The 13031-nt window shown below is 47.1% G+C and overlaps 1 protein-coding gene across 3 annotated transcripts in view; it reads left to right on the forward strand.

Moving 5' to 3' along the window:
• Positions 1-3852: 3852 nt before the first annotated feature.
• SCAF4 (SR-related CTD associated factor 4) overlaps positions 3853-13031 on the forward strand; it is a 29169-nt gene continuing 19990 nt past the window's right edge. For 2 of the 3 annotated variants that reach the window (XM_050333456.1, XM_050333458.1), the window contains exons 1-4: positions 3853-4004; positions 11118-11201; positions 11817-11861; positions 12323-12484. In XM_050333456.1, coding sequence (XP_050189413.1) covers positions 3975-4004; positions 11118-11201; positions 11817-11861; positions 12323-12484 — 321 coding nt within the window. In that variant the 5' untranslated portion in view covers positions 3853-3974. Of the gene's footprint in view, positions 4005-4758; positions 5559-11117; positions 11202-11816; positions 11862-12322; positions 12485-13031 lie in introns of those variants that run through there. The other variant, XM_050333457.1, reaches the window with a different exon arrangement.

Raw genomic sequence — 13031 nt, forward strand, 5'->3', positions numbered from 1 at the left:
CACTTTATCTGCTCCTCCCACGGTCTCTTAAAGGCAAGCTCAGAGCTCCATCCCTTCGGATCTGGCTGCAGAGATGGGATGTGTTGTTGCAACAAGGCTAGTTTAGAGTAACGTCCCTGATGTGTGGCAAAATTGTACAAGAAGGGTTCATATTGGGATGACTTCTCACAAATGGGCATGGAAAGTTAGTTATACTGGAGAGCAGAACAGCTGAGTCCCCATGAAGGGTATAAATACCGATATCTGGGGAGGAAGGGCAGGTAGAAGCACGAAAAAACATAGGTGATATCACTTTTTTTTCCAGTGGAAAATAATCTTTAGGCCAGGCCTCAACATCTCAGCTGGAACAAGAAAAAAAAAAAAAAGGCGCTAGAAACAACCTTTTAGACTATTCTATTTTAGACTATTTAAAAAAACAAACAAACGGCACCAACACACAGAGAGGGTTTTTGTTTGATGGGTTCAGATCCCTCTCACTGAGTAAGGAAACAGAGTTCTTTTGTGGAGAAACAAGTTCCTGGACTTTGTTCTTGAGTCTGCGCCCCTCATGTGCTACGAGATCAAAGTGATCTTTTATCCTGCGAGTTCTCATTCGCCCAAGATATTTTACTGACGTTTAACCAAACTCAGTTTCAGCGAAGAAAAAATCGCGTTCGCCTCGTTTGCCCCTCTTAGTGCGGGCATAAGGGCCATCTCCTGGCCACAGCAGGGACTGTAAGAGGAGTGATAAACGACAAAAAAAAGGTTTTAAATCTCAGGAGTTGTGGAAAATAATATCGTAATTCCGGAATTATTTCCACGATACCTGGAAAGCTAAATAGAAGCTGCGAGTAAGAACTTGTGCCACCGGTCCCTCTCAAGATACCAAGTTTTATCAGTTTAACTCTCTCTTGCACAGCATTTCCTTCGCCTCCCTCAAGTATTATCCAACTAGAATTTTTTTTCTGGTGTATTTCAAAACCAGAAACGCTCACAAGTTAATTAATTGCATATTCCTTCTCAGGCTTAAATGCTTCGTGGTTACATCCCCTAGGAAAGCACTACTAGGACCCAGAATTTTATTGCACCCTATGATGCTTAACTGCCTTCAAGCCTATCTTCTGAAGTAGTGACTGCAGGAAGACTACATGATGTTAAAAAACCAAATTAAAATCTACAGAACTGTAACCACAGATTATAGAATACACTGCAAAATGATTACACATGCACAGAAATCACCTCACAAACCAGAAACTGGATAATGTGGGGAGGGAATTAAAGAGTTTGGGGCCTAAGGTGAGCTAAAGCTGAAAGCTGGTTTCACAAAGACAGCGTTTTCTGTTCCTCCTGATAGGGTAATCTGAGCTTTCTTCTCCTAAACAAACAAGCAAGCTGAAAAAGACAAGAAACACAACTCCTATCCAGTTGGACACAAACAACTCTTTTTTGTTTTCTTCTCCCCTCGCTTAGGGAGTGGAAAAAACCCTTTGAAGTCAAATTTCCACGGATCCAAAATGAAATACTCTGTTTTAAATTACCTAACAAGGAAGGGGATGAAGAACTAGGACCACAAAGTTACCAGGAAGAGACAGAGGTTGTACAGTGGGGGAGCAGTTACACATTTCTAATATTGTTACTGCTGTTGGCTCACACACCTAGAACTGCACTGGCTGCCTGAGAACTGCAAATATCTACACTACAAACATAATTTGCAATTCCTAACCGGGAAAAACCCCAAACAACAACTTGCTTCCTACTGTGCGGACTTCCTTTGAGGGCTGAGTAATTAATTTTGATGTTGCTAATTTTAATGTTGTTAATTAATGTTAGTTGTTCTTATAAACCCCACCGTGGTTAGATATCCATCCACAGCAGGTTTAGAGTAACCCCCTGTCCTGAAGGAAGTGTTTTACAGGCTCCAATCTTGGTGCTCATGGAGAATACAAAAGAGAGACCACTGCTTGGATTTCTCACAGCTCCAGCTGCACCAGGACCACCCTGGTTTACTTGGGTCACTCATATCAATGGATTCCAGGAAATTTAGTCAAAAAAAAAAAAAGAAAAAAGAGAAAGTTGCCCTATAAGTTAATTACAGATTGACTGAATGAGTCAGAGAGGCAGACACAGATCATCAAAGAGCGAGGAACGTGACATTTTTATGGGTGATCACTGTCAATCACTCCCTTTGTCAAAAATGAGACACGATGCTAAGAATAATTTAGGAGACTGAGCAAAATTTAGGGCTCTTAACATCTGCAAGGATCAAGACAGTGTTATTGCAAGACAAAAAAGTGACAGATGCATCACTACGTGGAACTCCTTGAATGCTTGATCTAAACGAAATTCAGCGCTAAACTTGTGTCTCATTAAGTGTAAAATGACAAGGGCTCTGCTGAACTCAAAAACATTTCAGATTTCAACCAGCCTGAGTAAGACTTGCACGTGTCTTTCATCAGCTGGTAGAAAGATGAAATAATCACGGCACGCCGCGACCGTAATTTGTTCCCAACAGCAATCCAGTTATCACAAAATCATGGTGTATGTTCTTCCTTCGCTGTTCCTACTTCTCAGGGGCCAGAACGAGCCACTCTTTGGGAATTTTTGGGCAGTGATACAAAAAAGATTAGTAGTGAAAGCTACACATAAAGTTAATTTATCGTGTTGAGACTGGTAAAAATCACAAACAGCAAAGACACTGACACTGGGTAGGCGATATTTATTATTATTATTATTATTATTATTATTATTATTATTATTTTCCACCGCTCCTCTGTAGCTTGGTAGCTTTCTTGAAAAGAACTATTAAAGCTGAAGTAAATTTTTTTTTTTTAAAATTAATTCTGATTCCAACACAGATTGGCTCATTGCTCGGAGCTGCACACACCGGGTGCCCTCGTGATCATTAATTAGCTGCAGGAATTGATTAACCATCTCCACCGGTGCACAACCCTTGGCTTGGGGAGCCGCCTTCCCATCCTGCTCCTATTTATACACCTGTTCTGGGGCTGGGCTGCCCCTCTGTAAAGAACACATCGCATTTTGAGTGTTTAACGTGGGGCAGGGGACCAGGAAAACACCGATTTTGGGGTGTTGAGCGTGGCATCCGAAGAACGGCGGGGTTTTTGGTGTGCTCAACGTGGAGCTGCGAATCAGAAAAAGCACCGATTTTTTGAGTGTTTAACGTGGAGCCGGGAATCAGGAAAAACGCCGGGTTTTGAGTGTTTAGCGTGGGGCAGGGAACCGGAAAAGAAGCGATTTCTGAGTGTTTAAGGTGGGGCAGGCGCCCTTCTGGGCACGGAGCCGAGGACGGCCGAACTGAGCCGAGTGCAGCCGAGTCCAGCCGAACGTTCTCGGATAGCGCCGAACGGAGCCGAGATTGGCCGAACAGTTCCGGCGAGCCAAGCGGAGCCGGGACCAGCCGAGCACTCCCGGAGAGACCCGAACGGAGCCGGGACAGCACGAACAGTCCCGGAGCGAACCGAGAAGAGCCGAGATCAGCCGAACCGAAGCGAACCGACCTCGGCCGAACTCAGCCGAGCGGAACCGAATCCACCCGAGCTGAGCCCAGCCGCCCTGTGAGGGGCCGAGGCGCGGCGGCTGCGGGCAGCGGCAGTGCTCGGGGACAGCGACAGCGGCAGTGCCGTCTCAATGCGCGCTCGATGCCGCCATTTCCCCCCCTCCCCTCCCTCCTTCCCCCGGGAGGCGGGGCTGGCGCTGACATGGCGCCGGAGCGCGCGCGCGCGCGCGCCTCGAGTCACGTGCTCCCGGCGGCTCTCGCGCGGGCCGCGAGCGGGGCCCGTGCGTTCCCGGCGTGCCCCGCGCGCTCCCCCCGCTCTCCCGCCTCCCCCGCCCGTCGCGCGGTCGGGCCGGGCCGCGCGCGCTGCCCGCGAGCCCCGCCATGGCCGCCGCCATCATGGCCGCGCCCTGAGGGCACCCGCCCGCACCGCCGGCTCCCACAGCACCGCCCGCAGCGCCGCCCGCCCCGCAGCGCCGACATGGAGGCCGTCAACGCCTTCAACCAGGAGGTGGGAGCGCGGGACACACACACACACACGGCACACACGGCGGCCGCCATCGCGCACCCCCCACACCACCCCCGCCTCCCTTCGGCCCCGCGCTTCCGGCAGGGCCCTGCCCGGCCCCGCCGCCCGTGAGGGGCCCGGCCCGGCCCGGCCCGGCGGGCAGCGCCGCTCGGGGGGGGAAAATGGAGGCGAGCGCGGCCGGGCCCCGCCGCCCTGCAGGGGCCGCCCCGCGCGGGCCCGGCCCGGGGGGGGAGCGGCGTTGGGGGGCTCTGTGCGGGGATCTCTACACCTTCAGTGCCGCCGCCTCGCTGTCCCCCCGCTGCCGGGCTCCGGGAGCCGCTCCCGGCCGTGCGTGCCGCTCAGGAGCGGGGGGGAAGCCGCGTTTTGGGGCTGTTGTTCCTTCGTGGGGCCTTGGCCCGTGTGAGGCTGGAGCGGGAGGGAGGGCCGGGCCGGGGGGGGGTCCCTGGAAGTCTGGGATGAGACTGGGAGATCGACGCCAGGGCTGGGCACAGGGGAGGCTGGAAATCCATTTACTTTCCTTTCGTGCCACGCTCCTTGCCTTCTGATTTTTTTTCTCTCTTCTTTTTTTTTTTTTTTTTGTTTTTCCCTTGGTCAGGCGGGGGGGGTTGGAACCAAAGCGGAGCGTGGTTTTTTTTTTTTTTTTTGTGCAATTAACAGCGATTTAATTTAGCCCCTGCTCTATGTAAAGTTTTTCGACACGTGACTAAAAAGCGATGGTTCGTTGTTGTTGGTCGCGCATCCCCCTCGGCTGGGCACCGAGGCTTTGCGGGCCCCCCCCTGGACTGAAAAGCAGTTAAAGCTCAGCCAGGGGCCGTCCCCGAACACGCTCTGGGGAAGGTTGGGAGGCCGTGCATTCCTGCAGGACGGGAACGGGAGAAATGGCAGCTGCTCTTCCGTGATGGAGCCGGGCTGCGAAAAGTTCGCTCTGCAGTTTCCTGGGATCCCGTGACTAATCCCTGCCTTGGAAACCGGTGTGTTTTGTTCCCTTCCTCTTCCTGGAGGAAAGGTGGGATGCTCTGGCTTGATGCAGACAGGAATGCTGAGTGAAAGCCTGAAGTCGGAAAGAGGGCAAAGCACCGGATTTTTTTTTTTTTGCTGGGATACCAGTTATGGGGGAGAAAAGATTTAGAGGGAGATAACTGTTCTCTTTCCCTGAGAAAGCCCAGAAATGTCAGTTTTACAGAGGCCTGAGCGTTGTTCCCGCAGTGGTGGGGACAGCCCAGGCTGAGGAGCCTGTGAGGGCTGGTTTTGTCTGTCCAGTGTTGTGAGGCCTTCAGAGCTGCCGGTCCCAGTCACTGAGGGGTTAATTGTTTTGCTGGGAGTGAACATGGGGGCAGTTACAGAGTACCCTGTAGGCCAAGAATTCCTGGATGTGCTGGCTCTACAGTACCAGGGAATTGCGGGTTTATCATGGAACTCCCAACTGCAGCAGCCCCGGGTTTGGAGTTGCACTTCCCGTGCTCGCTGGAGGTGATTCCCTCCTGGCTCTGCTCCCGTGTCAGCTCTGCCTGAAGGAGGAGATGCCGCTTACTGCAGGTGATCCCACCATTTGGGATTTTTTGGGGTGGGTTTGGCGTCTGCAGCAATTCCCTGAGCGGTGGGAGGCCCAAGTTCAAAGCAGGGCTGTAAGTTAGGCTTCCTGTTGGGTTGGTGTCTCCTCTTGGATAAAAAGGGCTCGGGGAGGGAGAGGAGTGAGTTTGGCTCTGGCCGTGGGTGGGAACTCGCTGGGGTTGTGTAATTCGATCCTGTTTGATTGTGGTGCCGTTCCCTCAGTCCCGGTCTCCCAGCCTCTCTTTTGAATTTTTTGCCAATAAACGTCCTCTTCAAAATCCTGGTGTTTCTACAGGAGCAAGCCCGGGTTTTGTGTTTGCTGCTCCGTCTTTATCCAGCTGTAGCTTGAGCAGATTCCTCCAGCTGAATGGGTGGGATTGGACAGGGCTGTGGTGCGATTCCCCCGAGGAATTCAGCTCCAACTGGATCCTGCCCTGTTAGGTGTATATATTGTGTTACATTAGCGGCACAGTATAAATAAATCACCAAAGGTAACTGGATAATGGACAGAACTTTGTTATGCTTTTAGGAAAACAAGCAAACGTTTTTCTAAAAACAAAATCAAAACAAAAAAAACCGAACAAAGAGATCACACCCCCCCAAAACAGAAGCAAACAAAACCCCTCACCAAACCCACCCAGCTGCCGTGGTTATAAATCCTTGGCGTGTTTCAGTTTAGGGGACGTGTGTTTCCTTTTGTTTAATCTGAAAAACTTGAGGCATAGTTTACTGGTTACAAAAGTTAGAAAAAGAGATTTTTTTATTTTTTTTTCCCTTTTTTTGCACAGTCTTGCTGCTGGAAGTAGAAAAAAAGCGCCAACTTTCCTGTTTTGTAATCTTTTATTTGTGTTGAGTAATGCATCCTATCCCCTTAATGGCGGTGTCTCAGGTTGACAGTGGTTAATCTGTACCACTGAAACATTTGATACCCCACCTAAAGGTGCCCAGAGACAATGAGGTGACGGATCCTGTGGGCTCTTTGTTCCAAGCTGGAGCTGCAGGTTCCTTCTTTGCTCCTGGCCCGTACTCAGGGCACTGGGCAGTTGGGGTTTTGATCCAGCCTGGCTGGTTTGTGCCAGTGGCAAGGCTTTATTTTGCCTGTTGTGTTACAGCGTTCCCCTCCCTCCCCAGGTGCTATAAATAGAGGTTGGCAGGATATCCTTCCCAGTGGTGCTCCAGCAGTTACTGGAGCTCGGGATCCCCGGTGAGAGTCCGGATGTGCAGGGAAAAGCAGCAAGGACACAACTACCAGCATCTGGCTGGAGCCTCTTGACTCTCTGCACTGAACTCGATTGCAGGAATATTGCAAGCTGTGTGTCATTCCAGTAGGGATTCCTGGTAAGAGAAGTGAGACAAGCAGCTTTCCAGGAGATGTGTTGGACATGAGAGCCCTGCCCTGGTCCCGAGAGCTGCATTTCCAAACCATTCCCGCGGAAAACAAAACTGTTCTGTGTGCGCTTCCATGATGTCATTTCCATATGAGGATCTCTTGTGAAGATGTTTCTCCCCAGTGTTTCAGGATTTGTGAAGGGCCTTTCCAGGCCGCAGAAGGGATGAAGTGCTGTTTGGCTTCGTTGCCTGAGGGTCTTATCTGGTCAAACCTAAATCTCACTTTGTTTTCCCAAGAATGCAGCCTGACAGCTGTGGGTGCCACAGTGATCTCTTACCTTCAGCAGCACCTGATGCTTGCTGGTGGTCAAGCATTTAAAACTTGCACTGATCCTCTGAGGTAGGGAATGATCTGTTGCTGAGCTCTTTCTCCTTTCCTTAGCTCAGGGGAGAACCTGAGGAGGACAGGAAGCAAGCTGAGTTTTATAGGGCAAGGAAAATGTACAGGGCCGGCAGAATTCCTTTGGATTTCCTAAAACGTCGACCCTTTTAAAGTTTTGTTAACAAAATAGTGTGGTGCCTGTGCTTGTTGGTCGTGTCTTCCATCTCCTTTTGCTTCTGTAGGCACTCAAACAAGTAACTACAATTATAGACCTATAAGTGTCTGCTTGCTTGCTGTGTCAGGTGTTTTCTAAATGCATAAATAAAACACATTCCAAAAGGTGGTGAATGAAAGTACAGAGTACTGACTGTGGCTGGAGCCTGCTTTGGGAAGTGTTTTTGGACACCTAAGGCTGGATGGAATCATTGAGGGCGTGCTGGACTGCTCTGGAAATCGGAGAAGGGGAGGTTGAATGAGGTGTCCTGACAGTGACCTGAGTGCTTGATACCCTCTAATCACTAAACACTCTGTTTGTTTTAGTAGGTGCTTCTCTCTGTGCTGGGGGGGTTGATTTAATGAGTGTGTAAAACAGACCTGTAGCTCTTTATTTGCAAATAAAGAGACCTTCTTATGGCAGAGGCACTTCAGCAAGAGAGCAAAGCCAGAGGAGCCAGTTCAAGCCCTAAAATGTCTTTTTACCTTCCTACTGGGTTCTCTCGTGCTTAAAACACATAAATAGACCAAAGATTGTGCATCGAGCTCGGTAAATTTTATAACAGTGGCTCTCAGGTTCCCATGTAAAACAGACCACCAAAGGGCATTAACTGTAGAATGGCAGGAGTTAATAATCTGCTGCTCAGAGGGCTGAGAACTAAAGGCCATCATCATCCTTGTCCCATTTCCCACCCCTCCTGCACCTCCTGAGCCGGAGCAGGGGCGCAGCTGGAGTTGGAAGGTGTCTTGGTTCCTTCGCTCCTGCCACGTGTTTTCTGTGCTGCTTCTGTACTTCAGATGAAGTTTTAATTTGGGGGGGGGTGTGTCACTGTATCAGTTAGTCTCCCTTTTGTTATTTAATAGCATTTATCAGCCTGAAAATGAGCAGGTGAATTTTCTGCCTTTTAAGCTCTTTGCTTTACAGATACTTTATAGAGTTTCCTTCCGTGCTGCTGTGAAAAGTACCCAGAAATACCCTTAAATCAATATAGTATATTGTGGCTGGAGTTTAGTGGGCTCTTTAATACCTCCACTTCTTTTTTATCAACATCCTCCAATCCTGCAGTCATGGTCAGGGAGAGCAGAAGGTCAGAGCGTTCCAGGGACAGGCTCTTGTTGTGAGGCAGGACATTGGAAACGCTCTCAAGCCACAGATTTTCATTGCCATCACAATGATTTCTTAAACAGAGCGTAAGTTTTTGTGCCCAGGTTGTTCCTTGGGCTGATCATGGTGCCCTTTGAGGAACTGGATGTGTTCTTGTGAGAACAATCCTCTGAAAACAGGGGTGGTTTTTTGGTGTGTTGTTTTGGGCAATGTATGTGGAGGAAGATCCAGGTCTAATTGAACATATGGAAATGTAAATTCATGGGTGCCTTACTGAGCAGCTCCCCTCATGGAAAGCCATGAGGGACTTGTAAGGGTGTTAAATTTTAGATTTACCAGTCTTTAAAACATGGTGTTGACACATGTAACCGATACTGAGAATGAAATAAAAATCAGCTTCAGAGGAGTTATCTGATATATTTGAAGATTTCATGTAACCTGAAAAAAGCAGGAAAGTTTTGATGTAAAATTCCAAGAGATGGTGATGGGGAGGGTGAAGAGAGGGCAAATAGATTTTTATATATATATATACAGATGCAAACATATTTATCTACTGTAGCTGTATGTATATATATACATATATATATATATGTATATGTGCCTTTGTCTTCCCTGACAGTTTTTCTGCTTGAGTTTTTTTCCTGTGTTTCCCCCAGGGGAAACTTGGGATACTTTAAAGATACTTCTCTTTATATTTTTGCTGCCCCTTGTTTCTTGTTACCTCGGGCCCAGCTCTGAGCCCTCCCAGTTTCCTGGGGGGTCTCTGCTCGTGTTCCTGAAACACAAAGTGCTGCTTTCACACCAGCTCCTTTGTTCTTATTGTATGGGACTGGATCCTGTTGCTGGAGGACCAGTTGCTTCTCCATGTGCAAAGGGAAGGATATGGAATGCCTGCCTTAATGTTGGCTGCTTTTTTTCCCTCCTCCCTCTGTTTTTGAGCCTTCTGGTGGTTTGTTGTGGGTGTTGGGCTTTCGATTTCTTTTCCCCTTTCATTACCTCTTAAAACAGATTTTCCTGGGTTTTAATAATATCACTGACTTGGTTCATCGAGAGTCGTTGCACTTATTCTAAAGCAATTAAGTCCAAATTGAAAACAAGATTTTATTTTTTTTTTAAATCCAAGTCAGCTCTCAGACCCCTCTCTCCTTCTGTCTTCTTATCTGACAGTTTGTATTTGTCCATGCCGCGATTTCTCATCAAGCTGAAATATGTTTAACAGTTAAAATGGCTTTAAAAGTCCAACGTTCTGGCACTGGAACTGGCTTTTTATGGAGATGAACAGTGAGAAGTTGTGGTCTTTTGTTGGTGCTGGAAAAGGCATCTGGCTACCACTGCCTTGAACAACAGTTTTTCTTCTGTCACATCTCCTGGAGTAGGAACTGAGTTAAGAAAGTAAATACCTTGTTGTCTGCTCTCTGTATTTTATATCTGTTTGTCCTGCTGAAAGCCTTGCTAGCAAATCACTTGCCTTATTTGGCCAGATTTTTTTGTCTTCTTCATTGATTTTTTTTTTTCCCCCTTGACCGAGACAGTGAATAAATCTGTGTAACTCGGTCACTTCACAGTATTCAAAGAACTTCAAAGAAATTAATTAAAATTAGAAATAAAAGAAATGTTGAGATGACATCTTACTTTCCACTACACTGACAAATGAAGACACTTCTATTCTCTTATTTTGCTTTGTGGCAGATAATTGATGACACTCTTGACTAGTGTTCAAGGGCTCCATTTTTTCTTTACTGTAAAGGGCAAAATGAAATTATGTAACACAAAACAATTTTCTCCCCCTGTGATTGGTGAGGAATATTTCAAGGTAAAGACAATTGTGCGTGTAGAAACCTTGCAGATCTGAGCGTTGTTGTGCCATAAGAACTCAGTGCAGTGCAAGGGGTGGTTTTGGCAGTGAGAATTTTCAAGAGCTGCTTGTGGAGCTGATGGAATTCACTGCAGATCCAGGGAGGGATCCCGAGGGATCTGGAGAGCGGTGCAACGTGCACTGGAATCTGGAGTCTCTGGTGTGCGTGTACATCTGAGTGCCAGGCTGTCACTGACAACAAATCTCCCCAAATCCCCCGGTTCCCTGTTCTCTGACAACATTCCACGTGGATGGAATGTCGTGGCACAGTGTTCAGGTGGCGCTGGGATCCTGGGAAAAGTGTATCCAGATGTCTTCGTGGATGATTCCCCAACTCTGTGTGCGCCAGTTTTAGTTTCCCTCATCTCTGAAACGTGAAGCTAATGCTTATTTTCAGTTACATTATATATATGTAATTTCTAAAGGCCAGGAACTCCTGAAAATGTCCTTGAGGAACGAGCTTTTCCCCTGGGTGGCACGTGGAGGGAGAATAAGGCAGCAGAGTTTGTAAAATAGCAAGTTCTCTCAGGGCCAGCCAGCAGTGTGGCCAACGCAGAGCGTGGGACGTCAAAAATCCCTCACCCACGTGAAATGTTGTCTTTTTTGGTTACTTCCTGAAGCTCCAGAGCACATTTCTCATGTTTTGTTTTCTCCCTTCAGCTCTTTTCGCTGATGGAGATGAAACCTCCTATTTCCCGAGCGAAGATGATTCTCATCACAAAAGCTGCCATTAAAGCTATTAAGGTAAAGTACAACAGCACAAACACAAAACTGTAAACAGCAGCAGTGTTTTATTATTTCACTTTTTGAAGATCCTGAGAATTTCCCAGTCTCAGCTTCAGGGATGGTTTGTTCTGGTTGGCGTTAAGGCTGTTGTGTAGAGACAAGTGGGTGGTGAACATCATCTCTTGGTTTTGGACTGGGAGCATAATGCCAGCTTGATTTTTTTAATTTTTTTTTTTTTAGGCCACTGCTTTTTAAATGCTACACCCACTAGGGTGTTGTGATTCTTGTGAAATGAAATTTTAACTGTTGCAGGGTGGAACTGCACTTTGGCATCACATGGTCTTGTGCAGAACAGAACTCCAGAAAGCTTTCACTTACTCACTGACACACTTCTGGCAGAAAGGATGCCTTGGGTCTGGGTCTCCCCCGTGAAATCCTCTTCTCTGTGCTTTAATTAATTAATTATTTTAGCTTGATAACATCCTGCCTTTTGGAATGTGACTGCAATATTCTGTACCCTTTCCCAAGTGGTAATAAGCACGAAGAGTAAAAACACTTCCAGAATGATGTGCTGCTGTTGACTGGCTGATATGTATGTTATTTATTTTTATATGTATGTTATTTATTTTCCAGCTCTACAAGCATGTTGTCCAGATTGTGGAGAAGTTTATCAAAAAGGTAAAAAATAAATAAATAAAAAAATAAAAATAAAAAATCTACTGATAAAGTTATTGTCTGCATTCTTTACTAGATATTGCTAAAAATACTAATAAATAACCAGAAAGGCTTCTGTTACTCAGGGATTGAGGGGGGAAATCCTGGTTTGTTAAGATTTTATGCATTTTGGTATCACTTTTGTGTATATAACCTCATTTTAGTTTTCCATAATACATTAATAAGGAGGTGTGGGGGAGAGTAAATTGTGGAATTTTTCTCTACCCAGTAACTGGGGAGGGAAACTTGAGGTACTGAACTTAAACTTAATTGTCCCTGAGTTAATCCATACTTTCAGAAATGGCAGTTTTCATGCTTGCCTGGGCATGTAGAGCAACAGGCTGGAACGTAGTGCTCCCTTTCTCCCCAGGAGCAGATTTCCTGGGAGTCCCACTGCCTGATGGACAATTCTTGTTGTGTTTCAGTGCAAACCAGAGTACAAGGTCCCTGGGCTGTACGTGATCGACTCCATTGTTCGTCAGTCCCGGCACCAGTTTGGGACAGACAAAGATGTTTTTGGGCCAAGATTCTCTAAAAATATTACTGCCACATTCCAGTATTTGTATCTGTGTCCATCTGAAGACAAGGTATGACTGTCACTCCTCGAGTGTTGCTGTGCATTGGTCATGGGGTTTGCTGTCCTGTGGCGGTGAATTGGGTGATTCTCTCTGTCACTGTTGCTGCAGGAAAGGGTAAAACAGGCTGAGGAAGAAGATCAAAGGTGATAGTTAAATGCCAGTTGGAGTTAAAGGTATATTTTGCCTACCCTCATCAGCTTTGCCTATGCAAACACTTCAGCACTGTGTGTTACTGTGCCAAGAGCTTTTCTTCTTGAGGTTGCTTCAGGAAAACTTCCTCTGGAAGGCAGTGTCTCCCACAAAAAGGAAGTGTTGCAGGAGCAGCTCTGGTTTTGTAGGCAGTGATGGTTCTACTCACAAAAGTTGTCTGAGAAAATCACTGTGTTGGTTTCATCAGTCTTTCCCAATCCTGTTCTTGAGGGTTTCACTGCTGTTCTCCATTGCCAACACTGTTTTAAGGCCTTGTTTTACTCAGTTCAGCTCTGTGTGTTGATAGAACAGAGGCTCAGAAAGTGTCCTGATGGTCCTGGTTGTTACCACCAGGAAATGCCTTCTG

The sequence above is a fragment of the Myiozetetes cayanensis genome, unplaced genomic scaffold (assembly GCF_022539395.1).
Source record: "Myiozetetes cayanensis isolate MyiCay16 unplaced genomic scaffold, myiCay2020 scf5-8, whole genome shotgun sequence".
Taxonomy (NCBI): domain Eukaryota; kingdom Metazoa; phylum Chordata; class Aves; order Passeriformes; family Tyrannidae; genus Myiozetetes; species Myiozetetes cayanensis.